This window comes from Centroberyx affinis, unplaced genomic scaffold (genome assembly GCF_046629955.1).
Source record: "Centroberyx affinis isolate AG114_WGS23_722 - 3 ecotype Tasmania unplaced genomic scaffold, CSIRO-AGI_Caff_v1 ptg001864l_1, whole genome shotgun sequence".
NCBI classification, from domain to species: Eukaryota; Metazoa; Chordata; class Actinopteri; order Beryciformes; family Berycidae; genus Centroberyx; species Centroberyx affinis.
This window is the reverse complement of record NW_027280241.1, coordinates 100,001-123,994: the sequence shown is the minus strand read 5'-3', so window position 1 is coordinate 123,994 and position 23,994 is coordinate 100,001. Positions and strand designations below refer to the sequence as shown.

General features: G+C 41.6%; 1 protein-coding gene across 1 annotated transcript in view; it reads left to right on the top strand.

The window, feature by feature from the left end:
- Positions 1-23,994, top strand: part of igf2r (insulin-like growth factor 2 receptor) — a 57,128-nt gene that overhangs the window by 5,271 nt on the left and 27,863 nt on the right. Inside the window, exons 3-24 of the mRNA XM_071530039.1 lie at positions 3,852-3,970; positions 5,800-5,898; positions 7,249-7,381; positions 8,153-8,264; positions 8,512-8,620; positions 10,112-10,271; positions 11,113-11,305; positions 11,903-12,006; positions 12,301-12,465; positions 13,888-14,034; positions 15,247-15,399; positions 15,573-15,710; positions 15,951-16,101; positions 18,784-18,958; positions 19,499-19,614; positions 19,850-20,009; positions 20,176-20,352; positions 21,151-21,246; positions 21,542-21,643; positions 21,729-21,891; positions 23,131-23,304; positions 23,643-23,792. Coding sequence (XP_071386140.1) covers positions 3,852-3,970; positions 5,800-5,898; positions 7,249-7,381; positions 8,153-8,264; positions 8,512-8,620; positions 10,112-10,271; positions 11,113-11,305; positions 11,903-12,006; positions 12,301-12,465; positions 13,888-14,034; positions 15,247-15,399; positions 15,573-15,710; positions 15,951-16,101; positions 18,784-18,958; positions 19,499-19,614; positions 19,850-20,009; positions 20,176-20,352; positions 21,151-21,246; positions 21,542-21,643; positions 21,729-21,891; positions 23,131-23,304; positions 23,643-23,792 — 3,096 coding nt within the window. The remainder of the gene's footprint in view (positions 1-3,851; positions 3,971-5,799; positions 5,899-7,248; positions 7,382-8,152; positions 8,265-8,511; positions 8,621-10,111; positions 10,272-11,112; positions 11,306-11,902; positions 12,007-12,300; positions 12,466-13,887; positions 14,035-15,246; positions 15,400-15,572; positions 15,711-15,950; positions 16,102-18,783; positions 18,959-19,498; positions 19,615-19,849; positions 20,010-20,175; positions 20,353-21,150; positions 21,247-21,541; positions 21,644-21,728; positions 21,892-23,130; positions 23,305-23,642; positions 23,793-23,994) is intronic.

Below are 23,994 nucleotides of genomic sequence, written 5' to 3'. Positions count from 1 at the left end.
GGATAGCCAAGGCCGTGCGTGCCTAACACACACGGTCTTTCCGATGTGGAGAGATAGACGCCCCCCAAGAAGTCAGAAGGTGTCATTTTGTAATTTAAGAGGGACTTTCCTTGAGGCTTGACTTGTATTTTGTCAAGAGAAAGACCACAAAACGGAAAGTAAGGCGGGAGAGATTGCGAGAAAGCAAACAAGAAGCAGTGTGATCACACGGCGGTCGAAGGTGACTCATACCAGCTGACTTATCACATGAGGAGGAGCACACCAGGAGAAAAACACACACACACACACACACACACACACACAGGTCTTGCGAATCTCTCTCTGTTTGCTCTCTCACACACCAGCTTGCTCTCTCTCCCTCTCTCTCTCCTCTCTCCCCAAACACTTTGCTTGCGTAAGGCTCGGTTCATGCTCGCTGTGTGGTAGCGCTAGTGACACTGGAGGAAAATAACAGCTTTCCACACCCTCCCAACAAGGGAAAAAAAAAAAAAAAAACCCACATGAATCGGTCTCGATCGGCTCCCCTCGCTAAACAGTCGCCGAAGTCCTTCCATTCAGGCAAGTTAGCAGAGCAGAATTCGAACGGGAAAGCGTCCACTCAGCTTAATTCATTTTGATTAGAGGAGCTCGTGTTGTCGTCCAATCACAGGCCCAGTATCGTGAGCGTTCTGCCTGTGTGGACCCGGTGTTCAGATTGACTCGATTCAACCTCATTCATTTGCTAAACATCGTGAAGAGCATTCCTCTTATCCTGAGCCGATGTAGATTTGAAAACAAAATCATGAAAACTGAATAATAAGTTTAGCTGCTGCAACAGGCTGCTGCTGTCTAGTTGTCTGTTTGGTGTTAGTAGGTCACGTTATTGCTGAATAGCATTCCTTTATGACTCACTGGTGATAAAAGACCTGCCATATCAGAGTTTGGAGAACACACACACACACACACACACACAAAAGCATAGTCATGCAGAGCAGACCAAGGTTATTATCGTTAACGAAAACTAACGAAATAACGAAAACTAGGTGTGAAAAAACATTTTCGTTAACTGAAATAAAAATAAAAACGATAACTAACTGAAACTGTATTGTGTGTTTACAAAACTAACTTAAACTAAAATTGCAGAGAAAATGTCTTTAGTTTTCGTCTTTGTCAGTTTATTTCATACATAAGCCTAGTATTTTGAATTTTTGAATCTCGCCCCTGACAAAAACCCCATATTACAAAAACAGACTAAAACTAACACTGAAACTAATAAACACTAAACTAAAACTAATCATTTTCAAAAAATATAAACTAAACTAGCAAACCCGCTTTAAAAATGAATTACAACTAAACTGAAATTGAAAACAAAAAGTCAAAACGAAATCAAAATAAAAACTAATGAAAAATGCAAAACTGTAATAACCTTGGAGCAGACATGCATGTTTTAGTCCTGTATGCAAATACAGGCTATCTAATGATCAGAAGCATGTACACATACAAAGCAGGCAGTTTGCTCACACAATAGGAATGGCCCACACACACACACACACACACACAGCTGAGTTGAAACTTAATCATCCCCTTGGAGGAATTGGGTCGTTGCAGAAGCACAGTAGTATTGGGATACAGCAAAGAAGGAGCACAAATGTTTTTTTTTTTTATCAACAGAACTGCCAATTCCAACACTAGAAGTAGAAATATATGGCTGGAAAATATCTATCCTGCTGTCTTCATAGAGCGGTGCAGCTAGATCAGCTAGTTTTGAGTTAAATTGGGAATGTGGAAGTGGAAACACACAGTAGGAACATGCAAGCAAAGGTCAGCGGAATGAACGAAAATGAAATGCATTCAATGTAGTAACCCCCCCCCCCCACCCACCCACCCATGTGGTACCTCAAAGAGGATAAAACAAACGCTGATAATTATTTCAGGTGCTATTTGATCCAAGTCTGCTTCTAATTGGGCTACAGGGGAGACGGTCTCTGTCCTCACTGTCTCTTAGTTTATCTCTCTGTCTCTGTTTGAGACTCACACACACACACACACACACACACACACACACACACACACACACACACAGTGGCTCACGTTCTCAGGCTGTTTATCTCTGTATGGTACTGTAGCAGACAGTCTGGCAGAATAATGTTTTAACCTACCAACCTCCCCTGACCCACTGCCCCGTAAAACAACCACACACACACACACACACACACACACACACACACACACACACACACTGAGCAGATAACCCCTCCCTAACCTCTGTTCCATAATATCCCGACCCCACTGTGGTCAGTGCGTAGGCTTCATTCATCATGTGAATACACGCCAAAGGGAAACAGGGAAGCACTGGGAAACGGTCTGCATGTGAATGATCTGGCTGGAGTTCATAGGGCTGTGCAGTGTTTTCTAAGTGCTATGCTGGAGCATTTTAACATCAATAAATAATTACCACACTCATTTTGAGACATTTGAATAATTATCGTCAACAGTTTAAACCCTTGCCGAGAAAATTGGCAGCTTCTAGCGGCCTCTACACTACCAGTGGAGTGGGGTTTATGGGTAAAAAAAAAATGTCATGAGAAACACAAAATGCTACATTTGGCACCTTTAAAGCTCCAGTGCACTGATATGAATTTGGTCGGGAAAAGCTTGCAATGGATTTCTAACACGAGGAGTGTATTTTTTGGCAGTTCATCTAATTTGCTCTAATTACTTCAACACCCCTTTCTCAATGCTCTGCCAGTTCTGCCATTCTGCCATTTCATATTTTTGGATATATTTTCATATGGCCTAGGCACGTTCTGTGGACTTGTTAACAGTATCGCACCAGTTTTCAGGCACTAAAGTCTCTCTCTGTAGTATAAGCTAATGAGACATCATAATGAACACCTGATTATCACTCATTTAGTGAAGCAAGTACAGCATACAGCTGATTGCAAATTGGTTTCTTCCTCAACATATCATGTAAGTAAAGTACATCAAAGAGAAATGCCAGGTTTGACTGCCCGCTTTGTGCAACACAGCACCCGAAAGGAATCTGAAACCGGATTAGGTGCAATACTGCTGGTCTGTGGTCTGTGCATTGTGAAATGACAGTTGCACAGCCAGTGCTCTATAATGTGATGTCAATTTGACAAACCTGAGATTAAAATAAAAAAAACAAACATTTTAAAACATCTTCCTGGGCAGGCACAAATCTGCGAAATCTGCTTATAGTCAATTATTAAAAATCACCCAATGGGAAAATAAATGGTGACTTTGAACTAAGGCTGAACAATTAATCAAAATTTTATTGAAATCGCAATATGGCCTACTGCAATTTTCAAATCGCAGGAGGCGCAATATTTGTTAAAGGCGAAATGTGTCAAAATAGCATTTTAAATGAAATATTGTGGTGCTGCAGAGATGTCCTGGCCTACACATCATATTCTACAGACTTAAGAAAACATCTTTGTTTGGTACAGATCCCCGCAAAAATCACACCATAATCATTTTAATACGTTTTTCAATGAAAATGAGAATAACGACGTATAAATTATCATTCCCTCTAATATCGCAAATCATATCGCAATTGCAATATCAGTCAAAATAATCGCAATTAGATATTTTTTCAAAATCGTTCAGCCCTACTTTGAACACAATCGGACCTACATTTCATTATATATACTGTATATGTAAACTCTGTCCTCCATATTGTAATAATTGTTGTGAAGAATCTTGACTTCAGCTTTAGAGTGATAAGGCCTCTAGCCACTATCATATATCACCGTTGCTGAAAATCTGCATATCCATTCAATGAGAAACGTGTAGACAGCGTGTTAACAGCCTGTCGGTAACGCTGTGTCCTTCTGTGTTTGAATGTGCAGGTGAGCTGTCACTGCAGAAGCACTCTGACTCTGTGCTGGACTACAACGGCACGACAAAATGCCCCGGCAGCAGCAACAACATCCAGACCAGCATCAGCTTCCAGTGTGGGAAAACCATGGTAAGACTCAAAGACCTAAATGTCACAAAAAGATAAAAATGCGAATTAGGTGCTTTTCCATCAGCTGGGTCGAAGTGAATAAATAATGGGCAAATTTCATCCTTTCATCCGAAAACAAAGAAATGTACCAACTAATGGTTATAAAACCACAACAGAGACTTATACATTTTTTTTTTTTACAGACATTTCAGAAAGCCCAAAGCTATTTTTGAACCATTTGTCGGGCCGATCATGAGCATAATATCTTGAATTTTTTTTATCTTTTTAGCAATATTGAGAGAATTATTTGAGTTTTGCTGCTTCCGTTCAGCTGTTCATATTCAATACATCATATTTCTCAAAAAAAAAAAACAGTAGATAGAATAGAAACCCAGCTGATGCAGGAAACTACATTGAATCCGCAACTAGAGACTCTGCCTAAGGCTTTACACCTGGGTTTGAGTTGACGCCTTTTTAAATGGAAACGGTGCAGAACCGTGACGCTGCCTCGCTCTATATTTCTTCAGCAGAGTCAATCGGTGTGTGTGTGTGTGGGGGGGGGGGGCGGCTGGGTGTGTGGTTGACATGAATATGCTTTTGTTTCCTGTCATGTCAGAAAACAGCGGGTTCTGGCTCCACAGAAGACCACCGTTAGACGCTCGCTTCCCACGAAGTCTGAAGCGGGGGAAACGAAAGTGGCTTTTCTCTAGAAGTCCTTCTGAAACTCTTTCAAAAGGCCATGGGTTCCAAACACACGCAGATCATGTGTAGTATTGTTCGCCTATATATGGGTTCGGATCAGCAAAAGTGAGACGTAAAAGTGTTGCCTCGCTTTTGAGCATTGAGAAGCATGTGTTTTTTATTTTATTGTTTTCAGTATTAATGTGTGATGTCATCCTGGTAGGCAGTTACTCATCAAAGAGAGACTCCTTGGAGAGACTGAGAAATGAAACTCAAAAGTTAGAAGGCTTTTATTTAAATGGGAATGTGGAATCTCTCCTTTCTATTATCATTCATTGAAAATTGTTAGGCTTGTCTTAAAGTTCAAAACAAGAATTCATAGCATCAATAATAAATGGCCGAGTTGACACAGGGTTGATTAAATATCTATTTTAAAAATAAGTGGTAACACTTTACAATAAGGGTCACTAACTACATTAACAGTTAGCTAATGTGTCTGGTAATCATTTACTAATGGTGTTCATGTTAACCAAGGTATTAATTTATACATTATTTAATAGTCATATTTATAAACTATTAAATAATGTATAAATTAATACCTTAGTTAACATGAACACCATTAGTAAATTATACATTAGTTAACTGTTAAGGGTTAGTTAATGCATTAACTAACCCTTAATTAACAGTTAACTAATGTGTCTGGTAATCATTTACTAATGTTGTTCATGTTAACTAAGGTATTAATTTATACTCTTTTATACTATTATTTAATAGTCATCTTTATAAACTATTAAATAATGTAATGTAATAATTAAGGGTTAGTTAATGCTTAGTAAATGTTACCAAATAAGTTATTCTGTTGTTTTCCAAAACCAACTTTTTCAGCTTTTTCCAAAACTTATGAGCAAAAATGTCTATTTTCCAAGAATAAATACACTCACTGATTTCATTGAAACTTGTTCAAGTAAATGTTCCCAGTGTCCGACAGTAGCCTGCTCTTGTACTGGGTGTGAATGCGGTGAACAAAGTTTATAGACGTCTTTTTGTCGATGTCATGTGACGCCACGCCTCGCGCTTTGGCCTCATTTCTTCTCCAGAGCGGAGCTGCCTATAATCTGTTAGTCGCCCTTATGGAGTCGTATTAACCCCACTGTGTTCCTCTGCTGCAGGGAACACCGGAGTTCGTCACCGTGTCCCAGTGCGTGCACTACTTCGAGTGGAGGACCTACGCCGCCTGCAAGAAGGGCAAATTCAAACCACACAAAGAAGTAGGTGGGGCGGTCCGACGGGCCGGCTGACTCGGGACAGGCTGGGTTTCTGTGTAGGAGAGTGTGAACCTCCTAAATGGTCTACTTAGAACCAAGACGGCCTTAAATAGAAACAGTCGAACATGTAACACTTGTGTATACTCACTGCAGCATGACACGACCGTCACATGGCTTCTCAGAGTGACCCTTTCCCCGTAATGATCGAAAGAACGCGTGAAATGAATGAAACACGCTTTTAGCCGCAGATTTGGACTGATGTGGATTTCACACGTCGCCGTGTCGGTCAGGGGTTTCAAACAGCGTAGACCCGTTAAGGAACCATGTGGTCTCTACACTCTCAGCAACAAGGGTTCACAGAAAATAGTTCTTTTACGCTTGTACCAAAGCAGAATCCTTTGTCAGGGTGTCCGCGGGTCCTTAAATAGTTAATTATCTAAATTTAAGATCTTTTAAAAGTATTAGAATGTCCGAAATACAATTATCAGACGTCTTATTCTTAAGAGTAATCCAGAAGTACAATATGCTTTATGTGCTTTACTGAACACTAATTTCCTGGTGTTTTTTTATTCTTATTCTTATTCTTATTCTTATTCTCAGAACATTAAATCAGGAATAGGCGGGCTTTGCCAGCTTTTTAAATTGGTCCTACATTTAATTTCAGGCAGCATTAAAAAAAGGTCTTTAAAAGTATTAAATTAGGCTTTCTAAAACCTGCAGATACCCTGAATGGCACCACTTTAGACATTTTCTTTACATGATTCTACATAGGACCCTGTAGCAACATAAAATATCCCTCTAAATGGGTCAAAAATATAATAAGAACTGAGCTTCATGTAATAAATTCCCCGATAAAACAATAACATCACATTACATTAACCCACCATTATTACTTCTTAAGGGAGTAGCATATTTTGTAACGGATAATGTAATAATAATACTGACTATTGCATAATCAGTTAAACAAAACACCCCTTTTGTTAATGTAATAATGTGATCTTTTTACATGATTTGGGAATTTATTATATAAACAGGTTTATTACATTTTCAACCATTTAGAGGGGCATTTTTTATTACATTAGTTATTACATGCTATATTAGCATGCAGCATTAAAGGAACCTTATAACAACCACACTAGGGTCTTTAATTTAACAAGGGTTTGAAATATATATATTTTTTATTATAGCTCTGTATAGAACCACGACCCTAGCCCTCCTTTTTCTGCATGTAGGGTTGACTGTCCTCCTCGGGCCATTCTCCCAACTGCGGATGCAACTTCAAATGAATGCAAATGAATGTGTGTCAGTGCCGCAGTGCGAAGCTTCACCCCCCCCCTCCCCCTCTGTGTCCAGGTGCCCTGCTACGTGTTCGACTCGGACGGCAAGAAGCACGACCTGAACCCGCTGATCAAAGTGAGCGGCGGCTACCTGGTGGACGACGGCGACAACAGCGTCGACTTCTACATCAACATCTGCCGCAGCCTCAGTCAGTACCCGGATGGATGGACGATGGAATGAGCGGAAGAGTGGATGAATGAGCGGATGGATGACTGAGCAGATAGGAGGATAAAATGTCCCTAAACGTATAAATTAGGGGTTTCACCGATATGGGTTTTTTGAAGGCCGATGGCTAATATTTTGTGCTAAGATTTCGACATCTTCACGTTTGACCGTTTTCATGCCAAAAAATGATTAGTATTAGTATTCAGTGTTTCCCCCAGAATTGTATTCTTCTCAGGGAGGAAAAGCCTCTCCATTGATAGTCATACTAATGAAAATATAAGAGAGAATAGCATGGCCGGCTTCCACTCATTTTGAGTTCATCCAATTCAGAAAGTGGATTTTCATTCAAATCATTATCAGTAGCATATTGTATAGAATAAATACCCATTTCCTAAATTTTTACTTTTTTATATAATTCTATAATTTTTATATACTGCTTATACTTACATACTACTTTCTTATACTACTTCTAAAGAGTGCTATTTTCTGAATTTGTGCTTAATAATTTTTGTTTTGTCATTAATGTGACCTACGTGAGCAACCCAGGTTGCTTTCTTTACCATTACCAAATAAAAAGAGAAAATTCTGATTAAAGCAAGAATAGCAGCTTTGCTTGGTATTTTGATTTGAAAGTGAATTGACCCCAACCCTGGAATATTGATTCATTCAACCCTAATTCCCTATTCTTTCTCTCCTCAACCTTCCTCCCCTATCTCTCCTCTTCCGCTTCCTCTCCCTCCTCCTGCTCTCCTAGACCGTGCAGACAAGCCCTGTCCGGAGGGTTCGGCAGCCTGTCTGACCACCAGCCGTGGCTCCTACAGCATGGGCTCTCCTACGAAGCAGCTAGAGCTGGTGTCCAGCGACAGGTATGCCAGCTAATGCTAGCCTCCTATTGAGTATACATGGGGGCCGCTAACAGCTAGCAGCTCTGTGGCCTGTTTGAATTAGACTAAAAAAACACCAGCTTCTGATATGAAGCTTGATGGGACAGTTCTTCTGGATAATTGTTAACGTTTGTTTTTGATTTTTTTTAAGTAATTTTCTTAATCTCTTCTCTTCTCTTCTCTTCTCTTCTCTTCTCTTTCTTCCCTTCTCTTCTCTTTCTCTTTCAAGACTGAGGTTGCAGTATGAGGTCAGTGCTGACTCCCCTCCTCCAGACTTCTGTAATGGACACTCCCCTGCTGTCACCATCACATTCATCTGTCCCTCACGCAGGCAGGAGGTGGGTTGCACACACACACACACACACACACACACACACACACACACACACACACGCACACACAAAACAAGTGGTGATGTGATTATACATTTCATCGATTGTATGTTTTATTTATTTTTATTTTTATTCGTTTAACCTTTTATTTAACCAGGTTAGTCCCGTTGGAATTAGGAGTAGCTTTTTCAAGGGAGACTTGGCTAAGAAAGCAGCATCATGACAAAACGGAAACGTTTGCAGACTAACGGTATAGGCTGCAAAACCAGAACAGAGTCACATAAAAGAAATGGCAAGGTAAAAGGATGTGTAAATTCAAAATACAATCCAAATCACAAGAGGAAATCTATCTAAATCTATAAAATAAGCTCTCCACAGTCCAGTATCAAAGTCAAATGGAGCATACAAGGTGGAGGGATGAGCTGGAGCTTCACAGTCAGTAATAAACCTCAATGCTCCCTAATATGCTCCACAGTATCCAATAGGCATGAGAAAGGTGTAATACAGGCAAATAAAAACCAGTACAGAGCATTTCAGAACACATGCACACCATAATTTTTTTGTTTATCTTGAATCTGTTTTAATCTGAAAAAAATGTCCCGTTTCAGTCGAGATTACATTATATTTTCTTGAACAAACCCCCATTTCTGAGGTTTTGGCAAAGTCTTTGTTCGTCATCTTCATTTTTTTTTTCCTCTGGATGTTTTCTTACTAGCTGCTGGTTGTAGCAAAAAAGTACGGATTACAGCATACAGGGTGTTTAAAATCAAAGCAGCAGTAGCAGTTGATGTTACTGAGATGAAGAAAAAAAACACATAAAAAAATATGTATATGAAAACATACCAAATATGAAATATGTGCAGTCTGAAATGAGTGAAAAATTCTAAGAATATCTATATATGCAGTATATAACAAATGAGAGAATATGGGAATATGAAGAAAACAAATATGTGAATTTACATTGTATACACACTACCAGTCAAAAGTTTGGACCTGATTGAATGTGCTATTTTTTCATTATCTTAAAGCCATTTTGATCTAAAGGCTTCTGCTTAAATGCTTGAAATTAGACAATTAGACAAATATAAATAGTGAAGTTGATCCTATGTATGAATTTCTTTCCATATCCAGATATACATATTCTACTATTCTTCTAAGAATCTAAAATATAAGATAGTTTTGATTTGTTTAACACTTTTTTTGGTCACTGCATAATTCTATTTGTGTTATTTCATAGTTTTGATGTCTTTACTATTATTCTAAAATGTAGAAAATAGTAAAAATAAAGAATAATGAGTATGTCCAAACTTTTGAATGGTAGTGTACATATTCACTTGAACAGGATTACACAAGGCCATATACACTATATATACAGATAACATGCACACAGTTCACCTTATCAAACTCCAGGTGTTGGAAAAGTCCCTCTGGAGTTCTATATATGCAGATGACACTGCTTTCTACTGTACTGATTTCCAGTGATTTATGGCTTCACAGGGCAGCGATCCTAAGATGACAGCTGGGGCCAACTGTCGTTACGAGGTGGAGTGGGTGACGGAGTACGCCTGCCACAGAGACTACCTGGAGAGCCACACCTGCAAACTGACCAGCGATCAGCACGACATCTCCATAGACCTCACCCCCCTCACCCTGGCCCGTAAGTACACACACTCTGCCTCTGTCGCATCCGCCGACCAAGGTGATTTTGTGGAAGATCAAAACACCCATTTTGGCTCATGAAATTCACAGTGACTGTTTGATTTGGAATTGGGGAGAAAATGTATTATTTCCCACCATATTCATAAACACATGCAGTAGTCTTTTGCATTCTTCCGTCCTCGCCGACCACTATCTATGCTATGAGGAGTATTGACTCACAGTCCCACATATGTTTAGCCCAGTTAAAGGAAGTAAGCTTATGAGTAATCGATAATGACCTTCCTCATTTTTGCCAGCTCATTGCTAATATAGACCAAGCTTTTTTCTATTCTTACCACACTCCATGCACAGTCACATTGGAATTATCTCCTGATGTTACATAATTTTTTTATGTCTATGTATCTATCGAACTAATGGCTCGTGTTCGTTTTTGAAGGCCGATACTAATATTTTTAGATTGAAGCCTATCATTTTGCTGATGTTCAGTAACTTTAAATTTCAATATTTTCATGCCAAATTATGGAATAGGGTGGAAAATCCTATGGAACAGCATTTAGACCATGGGACACTAAAACTCTCTACTGAAACCCACAATAACGATATGATTAGGAATACATATTCATGCATACTTCTGTGGAATCTGATCAAAATGTCTTAGAATAAATTGACGTTAAGGTCTTCCCATAGACAACCAGTATAGTATTGATCAATTCTACAATAAATATGTAATCAATCAAACTGCATTATATTCATCATATCAGAGGTGGATGACACAGACTGGACCAGATCCCATTTTTAAGAACCTGCTAATGCCATTTTGTGTGTCTGTGTGTGTGTAGCTACAGACCATCCGTACTATGCTGACTCCGGGTCCAGGGACGGGGGTGTAAGTTACACCTACTACCTGAATGTGTGTGGGGAGACCACAGCCGAGGAATGCGGCGGCCTCGGCGATTCTGTATCGTCCTGCCAGGTGAAAAGCACCGGAGACGTCAAGAAGATCGCCGGCAAATTCCAGAACCAGACGCTACGGTACCTGTCTGTCTGTCTTGTCCGTCTTGTCTGTCCATCTGTCAGTATTCCCTTTAATGCCTTCAATTTGTTGGTAGTCTAAGTTAGTGCTGTCACTCAGTAGCGTTGTGGTTGGCTAGCCAGTCAGTCGGTCCCCATCGGTCAATTCTGTTGGTCAGTAGTTACTCATTAATGTCAAGTCCCAAGTCTAAATGTAGATTACCAAGTCAAGTCCCAAGTCTAAATGTAGATTACCAAGTCAAGACAAAGCCAAGTCCATGTCATTAATGTCAAGTCTCAAGTCTAAATGTAGAACAGCAAGTCAAGTCAGAACAAATCAAGAGTCCAGTATCAATTTAATATCTTAAAGAAAACGAAATACCTAAGACTTTTCAATGCAATATGGTTTTAATAGGATAAAACCTGGGTAAGAGCATGAGTTTGATTTCTATAATCAGTGTCAATACAAATTCAGAATTTAAATTCAGTCATCCGGTGGAACAAATCTCGTCAGTGGTTCAGTCAGTGCCATCTTTCTGTCGATCTGTTTTTTCCGTTCTGTCCTCACTTTCCCCTCTTTCCTCCCGCCCCGTCTACCTCTCCCCCGCTCCTCTGTAGGTATTCAGACGGAGATCTGACTCTGATCTACCCGGACGGCAGCAGATGCTCCACAGGCTTCCAGAGAATGACCATCATCAACTTTGAGTGCAACAAGGACGCAGGTGAGACGACGGGCGCGGGGGGAAAAGCCAGAGCGTCCACAAATGATGCTCGTAACCCCATAGGATAGAGTCCTGCTTGAAGCTGATTGGCTTTTCCACCATTTTGAGTTTCTTGAAAAACCGTTTTAAGGCTTTCTCATTTATTTACTGATTGACTCAAAGGGTGACTGCATCATGTTTACTGTTGCCTTGTTTTATCTCCAGTGCTTCTCAACTTCAGAACAAATTGTCCTACAGGTCAAAACTTAACAAGAGCTTAATCTATCCTTCTTTGTTCTGCTATGTTTTCCTCAGAGAAAGGTGGGCGAGGGTCTCCGGTGTTTACGGGCGAGACAGACTGCACCTATTACTTTGACTGGCAGACAGCCTACGCCTGTGTGAAGGAGAAGGAGGACTTACTGTGCCGAGTCTCCCATGGGAACAAGCACTATGACCTTTCACCCCTCACACGATACCCTGGTGAGATTGACAGCTCAGTCTAATCATGTGTTTTGATTGGAGGAATCAATTTCCTCATTTCTGTGGTGATGAGTATGGATCCACTTATGCACCTGAAGATGCCAGACTGCATAATGAGTTTATTTAGCTGGACTATGAGATAGGGCTGGGCGATATGGTTGAAATCAATATCATGATAATCATAAGGATTTTTCTCAATATCAGTATATATCACAATATGATTCATGTATGCAAAATCACGTTAAATAATCAAATTAATGTTCATCTCATCGAACCGAATGGTAATGTTAGGTGTGGTGTCAAATAAAACTGAAATTTTCAAATAATATTCCTACCATACCTACCATAGTTTTTAAGTTTGCTTGTCATCATCAATTTAGACAGCAGAAATGTGTGTCACGATATTAAAATATCTTCATATCATCACAATATGATTCCACTGAAAGACAATAAACGATAATATTGAATTATCGCCCAGCCCTACTATGAGATTCCTGATGATCTAGGGGAAATTTGCACATTTCCAGGCAGTTCTAGGAACAGCAAAATTTAGAAAATTGGTTCTGGACAACAAAGTTACTGCTTAATTTTTTAAAGGTCCCATATTGTGGAAAACAGGATTTCCCTTGCCTTTTTGATTATATAGACTGATCTGATTGAATTGCCAATATATTGCGCCAATTATTGGCCAATCAATGTTGTCCACCTCTGATATGATGTTGTTTGATTACATACTTGTATCGATCAATACTACACTGTTTGTCTATGGGAAGCCATTAACCTGAATTGATTCTAATGTGACATTTTGATCAGATTCCACACGAATATGCATGAATATGTTTGTTATTAATATTATTATTATTATCATCCTGGGTTTCAATGGAGAGTTTAAGTGTCCCATGGTCTAAATGTTGTTTCAGAGGCTTTTCCACCCTGACAAGAATATAATTATGGGGGAAAATACTTATATTGAATATTTCTTTCTACATATGCAAAAAATAATGCCTATCAACAGCTTCAATACGAAGCTATACTAAGTGTCTGTGCCTGCCTTCAAAAATCCATATCTGTCAAACCCGAATCCCGAATGGGAGCTGATCCAGAGGGATCGGCACCAATCTAGCCCTCGAGTACTTGGCAAACGAAGCTGTCCTGAATCAATACTTTAACAATGACGTGCTCCGGGGCAATATGAAACTTTTCCGATGGGACAAAAATATCTCTTGGGATGTGAACATGCTGAAACGCTCATTTGGTCCAAAAAATACCCGCAGTGGCCCTCAAAAACCAATGCTGGTCGAGCTCAAGTTCTCTCTAACCCCTCACCCTAAATCTTCAGTTACTTTACTTTTAGAGCATGTCCTCAAAACAACAACTCTCCGTCTCTCCACGTTGCTCCTCCACCCCCCTCATTTCCCGCAGAGTCTGAGTCCAGCACGAACTGGGAGGCGGTGGACGCCAACTCTCCAGAGTCGGACCTGCGACGTTTCTACCTTAACGTCTGTCACAAAGTCATCCAGAGAGGAGCCGCCATTGGCTGCCCAGAGGACGCCGCCATCTGCGCCGTGGGCAAGTGTTGGGAATTTTTTTTCTCAATTGGCATTCAGTTTGTTGCACACAGTCATAATTAGATGGCGGAATATCTGCTCCTGTTATACACATGTAAACATGCTTTGCAAGTCATGGATGTAGTCGTAGAAATAGTCATGGGAAGTCATTGACATGCTAGGGTGTATCCCATACATTTTATAGTGGGAAACCTGTTATCCTAGGGTTAGGGTTAGCAATCAAATCCACTATCAGAGATACTAGAGATCAGAGAAATAAGAACCTTGCTTTTATAGAAGTTCTAGCCTTGTTCTTAAAGGGCCCAGATCCTCCTAATAATGTCTTTCTATTGATTTCCATGGAAAAAAACTGCACTCTCAATTTTTTAGAAATGTCTTCAGACTTACTACAGCCTGTTGCACCAGGCACACTATGTAACATTAATGCAACATGGCACCCCCTGCAGGCACAAAGATGAATGATTAATCTAAACCAAAACAAACACAAAACCTGCCTTTGAATTAGAACGGTCGCACCAACTGAACACCAACCTTTTTCATATCAAGGACCCCTAATTTAGTCCACATTGATGAGATTTTTTCTCTCTGACCCGAATCTGAGAATATTTTTATTGTCAGATATGATTTTGTCCAGAATTCCATGACTATCTGTATTGTAAGTAGAGAGATGACAGTGAAACTATGATCAAAACAGTTGTTCTTCTACATTCTCTAATTGTGTTAACTTTTTGTAAATGAAGTAATGGGGAAGTTTAACGATTCATCAATTCGCTGGGGGCCCCCTGGAACCCCCTCAAGGACCCCTGATGGCCCCCGACCCCACGTTGAGAACCACTGATTTTAGGCTACCGTTAAATTGCAGCACAAGAAGTTGATTTTGGCACACACTTTATTGGCCACAGAAGAACGTTTCGGTTAATGGTTCCTTTACTCTCCACTAGTTAAGATGTACCTTAAAGGATAAGGCTGGTGTTTTGTAATGCATTGCAATGCAAAAACACCAGCCTTATCCTTTAAGTCCCCATGGTGCAACTAAACAAAAACGCAGCTTTAGTGTCAAACTAGTTTCAACGTAACGTATAGTTTTTTATAGTATACTTTAAACCCTAGACTATGTCCTTTAGTGGCATCTAGAGATGGTGCATTCCGCTTTTTTGGACTGCACCACTATGTTTGCCAGTATGTTTGTACTGATTGTGTCTCTCTGGTTCAGATAAGGAGCATAAGGCCACCAATCTGGGCAGCTTCCTCTCCTCCCCCCAGCAGACTGAAATAGGAAGCGATATCCGACTGCTGTACACCGACGGAGACCAGTGCAGCACGGGGATGAAGATCAGAACCATCTTGACCCTCAAGTGCAAACCAGGTGGGTCGGACAACCGAGGGTAGAGCGGCAGGACGTCCTAGAACAGGACAGCCCTTTTCCGTGTGTTCCTTCAATTTTTATATCCAAGTCTTTCTGTCTTCCTATCTCCTTTCTTCTCCTCCTTCTCCTCCTCCTCCTCCTCCTCCTCTTCCTCCTCTTCTCTCCTCCCATAGGAGATCTCGAAAGCGCCCCGGTGCTCCGCAGCGTTTCGCCCGACGGGTGTTTGTACGAGTTGGAGTGGTACACCGCCGCCGCCTGCGTCCTGTCGAAGACCCAGGGGGACGACTGCAAGGTGGAGGACGCCCAGGCTGGTAGGACAAGGACACACACACACACACACACACCCCCATACACACACACTCAAGGGTTCAACTGATATGAGATAAACACTAACGATACAGATACATCGGGAAAAAAAACGATAGATCGGTGTAACCCAAACACACGTTGCATGCTGGATCACCGGCCTCTATTTTGTCTCCCTCTTTCTCCCCTTCTCTCTACATTTATCTCCCTCTCCTTCCCTCCACACCCCCCCCACCCACCCCCAGGTTTCTCTTTCGACCTGTCGCCTCTCTCCAAAGACAACGGCGGCTTCTACAACCTGAGCAGTGGCGTCTACGACTACTACATCAACGTCTGCGGTTCAGTCACGGCTGCCAAGTGTCCTCAGAAGAGCGGAGCCTGCCAGGTAGACAAGAGGTGAGAAGCAGCCACGTGGACACACACACACACACACACACACACATGCATGCACACACACATGCATGCACACTAAGGATAGACCGATATGGTGTTTAGGTCCAGTTGTTTTGATCAATATTACACTTGTTTTCAAAATCCAAACCATTTGGCCATAGCGCCACAGCTCCACCTTCTGGCCAACCTTGCAATTGCAGCTATTTTTTTTTTTTTTTTTTTCAATTCTCTTCCAAACTTGGCTCAATCTCCACCAAATTCTACACACAGCATGACTGAGCTGCCTGTATCATGCCTCTTTTAACAGACCGTCGATATTCATAGCCGTTTGGTCTTGAACCCCAGTGCACACACATGCACCTGTGTGTTATGTACACACACACACACCTATGCAAAATCCTCGTAGAACAAGTTGACCTGACTTTTGTGGATGTTTATATTTCTGTGATCTTTGGTGGTATATTTGCATAACGAGAGTGGAGCAACCCTAGTGAATGACATGATTCTTCTCCAGTAGCTGTAGTGTAGTGCAGTGTTTCTCAACCTTTTTCATATCAAGGACCCCTAATTTAGTCCACATTAGAGCCACAAACCCCCACTTGATGAGATTTTGTCTCTCGGACTCAAATCTGAGAATATTTTTGTTAGATATGATTTTGTCCAGAATTCCAGGACTATCTGTATTGTAGGTATAGAGATAACAGTGAAACTATGATCAAAACTAAATTAAATAATGGTGAAGTTTAACAATTCATCAATTTGCTGGGGACCCCCTGGAACCCCCTCAAGGACCCCTGATGGTCCCCGGACCCCACGTTGAGAACCACTGGTGTAGTGTATGTTTTTACACGTCTTTGTTGAATACTCAGTTCTAGTGGCAAATGAACGTACTCTAAGGTCTGCTATTTCTGAATAACAGACCTCTGTTACATGTAACAGACTGCTTTTTTACATCTAACCATATCACTCTGCAGACAAGAAGTCCAGTCCATTTTGTTGATTGCTAATCAAATGAACTAGCGTTGCCTTGTGGCAAAAGACTTTACTCCTTGGTTACTGCAGACAGTCCTGCAGGACGAGTTCTTTGGCAGAAGCTTGTATGTTACTTTAACTTGTAATCAAATCATTTTAAATCAATATTTTGTGTCAAATGATGAATGTGTTTGGAAAGTAGCTGTGAAATAAGCGGGGTAATGTACAGCAAGCCTCCGCTTAGCATCAGGGTCTTGATTCACCCATGTTTCTGATGGTGAATGTTGTTGTTTTTCCTACTGCCTAATGGATCCAGGTCTTGGATCCTGAGAGAACTCCTACAACTCTTACTAATATTTGCTGTGGAGCCTGCTTAACCAGGATCTGGAATGCAGGGTTTCCGTTTGGTGCCGGTCCACCAAAAAATTGGTGCCGGTCCACGTGTCCTGGAAGATATTGTCTGTGTTTATTGAGCTTAAAGGCAGGCTATATAAAGAATGACATCATCAAGGCATGTAGATTCATAATATTTTTATTGAAAAGTAGGCTACTTTTGCTTATACATTATATGCCAAATAAAATAAGTCCCGTCAATAGACTCACGTGCATAACGCTCTCTCTCTCAAACACACACACACAACCTTACCATGCAAACTAGAAAAATAGGATCATCTACTATGAAAATTTGCACTTTACTTCGTTCCTGACATGTATTTTGGTGCCAAATTGCCATATGCTTTCACCATTACGCAATGCCAAATGCCAAAAACTACGTGTCCCTCTCACCATTACGCAATGCCAAATGCGCAACGTGCATGTCCCGTTAACCATCATCACACATTGCCAATTGCTAAATACGCAACCGACAACCAAGAAAAACAACACAGTAAATATGTAAAAAGCACAGCCCAGCAAAAAGTCATAAAAATAAACTGCAAAGGCATCTTACCTTCAACCGACACACACACACATCGCCCTTGATTGGTTAATACATTACACTACATTCAAAACAATTCAGTAAATCCTCCCCAGTTGTGTCTCATGTCACTTAAATCAACTCACGTAGTGCAATATTTATTATTACTTTACTGAAAGAGACTCAAAGATACTCAAAGATACTCGTCTGGAGCAGGTCAGGAGATAGACTGGCAGTAGAACTCAACCTGTTGCTGTAACTCAGTCTCAGTAAAACAAGGAGCACAATGTTCCAATAATTGTGCTTAGAGGGAATTATTTTCACCGGACATTATGACCGGAGAGATTTAAATATGTCGGACTTCAACAGATTTTCCCGGTAAAAAAAAACGGTAATTACCGGATAACGGAAACCCAGCTGGAATGTCAGGACACTGTGTTGGACACAGGGGAGGAGGAGGAGAAGACTAGCAGACAGTATTTATAGTCATTATAATTAAATAGAATTAATACTGTTTTGTTAATTTAATTTTTGTTTTAAAATGAGAAAACAATGACAATAGTACAATGCAGAGAGTTCACAATTAGAAATACTCATCCACCTCCCATTATGTCTAACCTAACAAAGGAAATCATAATAGTACTTTATAAGGTGAAGAATAAAAGGACATAATTTGTGATAAGTGGCGACCAGCTTGGTGCTAAACTGCCTCTCTCGGGATCTCAATGCTTTACCAACCGAGTGATGCAGCAGTCAGTCTTTATAGCATTTTTTCCTACCTTCCTCTTCCTCTTCAGTTCTAACTCGTGGAGCCTGGGGGAATCCAACTCCCGTCTGTCCTACTACGACGGCCTGATCCAGCTCAGCTACGCCAACGGCTCCCAGTACAACAACAGAGAGCACACCCTGCGCTCCACCCTCATCTCCTTCCTGTGCGACCGCGACGCCGGGGCCGGGAAACCCGAATTCCAGGTAAACCCCCCCCCCCCCCCACTCCTCTAACTGCGTCTCTGCCCGTTCTGTACACACCTACATCTGTAAATTGGAAATAATGCATATATAATATCCCACGTGTCTCACTTCTAGACACTCCCTGTAAGGCCTTTTATAGATATGCAAAATTTTCTATCACGATACTGTCCCGCCAAAATATCGCGATATTCACGAAATATCGCGATACTCGATAATATTGAATATCGGTCCAAGCCTAGTATAAGCTGCAAATTCACATATTTGTTTTCTTCACATTCCCATATTCTCATTGGATATATTGCATATACTGTATGTTTATATATTTTATACTTTCTCACTTACTTGATACCATATAATTTCATTGTTTAGTATATTTTCACTTCTACTTAATATGCTTGTAAGTGTCTGTTGCATTGTATTCAACACCCCCATTTGCTCGTATTTATATTCGCTTTTTCTTTGTTGTGCTATTACTATTTTGCTGCTGCAGCCTCCCAATGTCCCTATGGATATATTTTTATCTTCACTATATGAATTCAGGTGGAGGACAACTACACGTATAACTTCCGCTGGTATACCTCCTATGCGTGTCCTGAAAGGCCTCACGAATGCCTGGTGACGGATCCCGACACTCTGGACCAGTACGACCTGTCCAGGTAACAAGTGCTTCAAGTAATAGCACCAATGTCTTCCACCTCTGTTTTAGTTTGGTTTTGAGAGTGTAAAAGTTCAAGTGAGTGTTTTTCTACGACGGTGGATCGAAAAAGAATCTACGAATTCCAGCGTTTGATATCCAGTCTTTTCACGGTCGGTTCAGTTGCCTAGTCTCTCTAGCCTGACTCTTCTCTTCCTTTGTCTCTTGCTCTCTCTCTCTCACTCTCTCCACTCCAGCCTGTCTCGCCCCAGCTCCAGTAAGAACTGGCAGACCATGGATCTCTCCGACTCCAACAACCTGAGGAAGTACTACATCAACGTATGTCGGCCTATCAACGCCGTACCGGGCTGCGACCGCCTGGCGTCCGTCTGCCAGACGAAGTACTCGTCGCAGCAGGTCCGTAAAAGCATAGTACAGAGACACCACATGAAAACCCAGTATACAAAGACGCATAACCCGGTGTAAGGAGCACAAAACCCGGAGCCCGTATCAAGTGCTACGTGGTCCACGGCCTGGTCTCCGATATGAAATGTAGTAAGTGTTTTCTTCTCTCTGTCCTCAGGGCTCTATGGCAGAAACCGTGTCGGTCCCCAACATGGGCGTCGCCAAACGGGGGCCGATCATCGAGGGGCGGGACCGGCTGCTGCTGGAGTTGACCGACGGCTCCCCCTGCCAATCAGATGGCTTGCAGCTCACATACACAACACTCATCCACCTGGTCTGCTCCAGGGGACCTGTGGTGAGTCGGCACACGTTAGATAGTGCACAGTAGACCAGTGTCAGTTTGCAGATATTGGAGATATGTTTGCAGTTTGCAGATATTATAGTGATGGTCCTCCAGAGCAGTGGTTCTCAACATGGGGTCCGGGGACAAGTTCCAGGGGGTCCCCAGCAAATTGATGAATTGTTAAACTTCAGCATTTCATTTACAAGAAGTTAGAGAATGTAGAAGAATGATTATTTTGATCATAGTTTCACTGTTATCTACCTACAATACAGATAGTCATGGAATTCTGGACAAAATCATATCTAACAATAACAATATTCTCAGATTTGGGTCCGAGAGACAAAATCTCATCAAAAAGGGGTCCGTGGCCCTAATGTGGACTAAACTAGGGGTCCTTGATATGAAAAAGGTTGAGAATCACTGCTCCAGAGCACCTAATAATTGATCAGTACTTCCTTGTTTGTCTATGGGAAGCCCTTATTGAATTGATTCTAATGCAATATTTTGATCAGTTTCTACACCAGTATACACAAATATAAGGCTTTTCCACCCTGCCAAGAATACAATTCTAGGGGAAACTTGTAATTGTTTGACATGGAAATTTAAAAGGATGGACACCCACACACTGTCATCACTTGCTAATGGATTTCTGTTCATATTTATTTATTCTATAAGCAGCGTTTCAGTTTATGTGTCTTTAACTTGTTTGAACATAACTTATGGATATATGAAGTACTTGATGAGTGGTCTGTGTGTTAATGGTAACATTTTGCATGTGTCTGATGTGTGTTTGTGTTCCCTGTTGTGCAGTCAATGAGCCCGCGCTTCCTGATGTACCAAAACTGTACCGCCAACTTCATGTGGGAGACTAGGGCCGCCTGCGCCATCAAGACCACCAAGAACGATGTGAGTTCACCTACAAGACCGCATATTCTTACCTTGTCTTACATTTGAACTCATCGAAAACTCACTGACTTATCCATGCATACAGACAGATGAGAAAATGATGTGGACAAGTGTTAGTTTGGGAAATTGAGCTGATGAAGATGTTAAAATATAAAAAAAAAAATGCTTGGAAAGATTTCCAAAAAAAAATGGTTGGCTATGTTGATGTCCTTGTAGGAGTCGGTACAGCCCAAGGATTTCAGGATCAACATGATTCACGACTGTGTGTGTGTTTGTGTGTGTGTGTGCCTCATAGAGCTGCTCTGTGGTGGACCCTAACACTGGCTTTGAGTTCAACCTCCAGCGTCTGGCCTCCAAGACTGGATACAAGGCGGAGGGCAATGGCAAGACCTTCATGGTAGGACGGATACACGCACACACACACTTCCCTTCACAACCCTACAGAAGCATAACCCCCCCCCCCCTTCCCCGCCACCCTGTAGGTGAACATCTGCGCGGACGTGGCGGCCTGCGGGGAGGGCGCGGCCGGCTGTGAGCTGGAGGAGGGGCGTCCCCTCGGCCCAGTGGGGGTGCAGAAGACCCTCCACTACTCCACCGACGGCCTGCTCACACTAACATACAAGGGAAACCTGGACAAACCCACAGGTAACATGTACGGAGGGGTCAAGTTTCGGTTTAATGCGTTCACACTGCGAGTACTAGTAGTTTCGCTGCTTTGGTATTGCCTTTCATAACGTTACATTGATTCAATGAGTTAAAGCTGCAGTAAGCAAAATTTTCGGACCACTAGAGGGCGACAGAGACCACGACACATTTGTAAATAAAGCACAGCAAAGCCACTGCACTACGGAGGCCTTCTAAGGACAAACTTAGCAAAGCACCGTTCATAAAGGCTAACAGCTAAGCTAAATGTGTCGCTGGTTACCAGTCTCACTTTGCCAGATTTTTCTCCTGCTGAAGGTCACATGTCCCACAATGACAAGTGAAGAGGCAGGTAGCAAGTTTACTAGTTTAACAAGTTTCCTAGCTTAACAAGTTTACTAGTTTAACAAGTTTACTAGTTTAACAAGTTTCCTAGCTTAACAAGTTTCCTAGCTTAACAAGTTTCCTAGCTTAACAAGTTTTCTATCTTAACAAGTTTCCTAGCTTAACAAGTTTACTAGTTTTACAAGTTTCCTAGCTTAAAAAGTTTACTAGTTTTACAAGTTTACTAGTTTAACAAATTTCCTAGCTTAACAAGTTTACTAGTTTAACAAGTTTACCAGCTTAACAAGTTTACCAGTTTAACAAGTTTACTAGTTTAACAGGTTTACTCGCTCGCTTCATGTATTCCGTCATTACACTATTTATCTATTTATTTTCAGGAATGGGAGGGGGGGAGCATCGCTTTTAAACAGCGAGGGAGGAGACAAGCTAGTTTTAAAGAAATTAAAAGCTACTGAATGGAGCGGGAGGAGCTTCATTCAGGAGCGGAATTTGACAACAAGCTTTAGAAAAGAGGTGAAAACAGCAACACAGCTGGCTGCTGTGTGGATATTGGTTTATTTCATTACGTCTCAATGAAATTTCACATAGCACATGGTAATTTCAAGATTGGTTATAAAGTCTGAAATCGCTAATTGATAATAAACAGAAAAAAAACCTAACATTGACCCCACCAACGGATGCAGCCGTTGTCCAAGTATCGTCTTTGAGATGTTTATTTCTTTGGTCTTTCAAATAAAAGTTGTAGAGAACCGGGAAGCTTTGAATGGCAACAGGAACACATTGAAATGTACACATTCCTATCAAACCAACATCAGCGTTTACTGGAAGGAACTGACCACGTTCCCGGCTCTTCTCTCTTTTTCCCTCTCTCCGTATTTATCTCTCTCTTCCCCCCAGCGACCCGGAACACCTTCACCATCAGTTTCGTGTGCGACCCGGACTCCCACCCCGGCTCTCTGAAGCTGGTGCGAGAGGAGATGGGTTCGTCCGGCCAGACCACCCACGACGTCCTCTTCGAGTTCTCCACCGCCCTGGCCTGCATCCCCGCCCCGGTCGCCTGCCAGGTGATCGGTAAGGACAAAGCATACACACAGATTTTTTTTGTTTTTTTTTCTCTTCTTCTTCTGCAACAGAGATCTTGATGAACACGGACGCAATGGCGCTCTCCTGTGGTAGAACAAGAGAATGCAGGTTCATTGGGCTGCACAGGCGAGACTCCTGTTTTCATGTATATACCATTATTAGTTAGGCTACCATTCTTATTGATTTTTCAATACATCCACGGAGGGAATTGTTCTTACTCTCTAAATTAGTGGTCGATCGGATCGCCCAAAGAGACAATAGGTTTAACCCTTGAAGAATCCTCCTTTTCCCGTGCATGTGAATATCCATTTCTATTCTGTGTCCAGATTCCCACGGTAACGAGTACGACCTGAGTCACCTGAGCCGGGACGGGGAGGACAGCCCCTGGGTTGCCATAGATACATCGGATCAGGCCAAGTCGCGCAGCTTCTACATCAACGTCTGCAGACCGCTCCCCTCTGTGCCCGGCTGTCCCGGTCAGTATGAGTGTGCACACGCACACACACACATACTCCACCTCTGATATGATGCAGTTTCATTGATTACATATTTATTGTAGAATTGTTCAATACTACGCTGGTTGTCTATGGTAGTTTATGCTTTAACCAGAACTGATTCTAATGAGACTCTTTGATAACATTTGCAGACCAACCATATATAGCAATGTATAAGTCAATC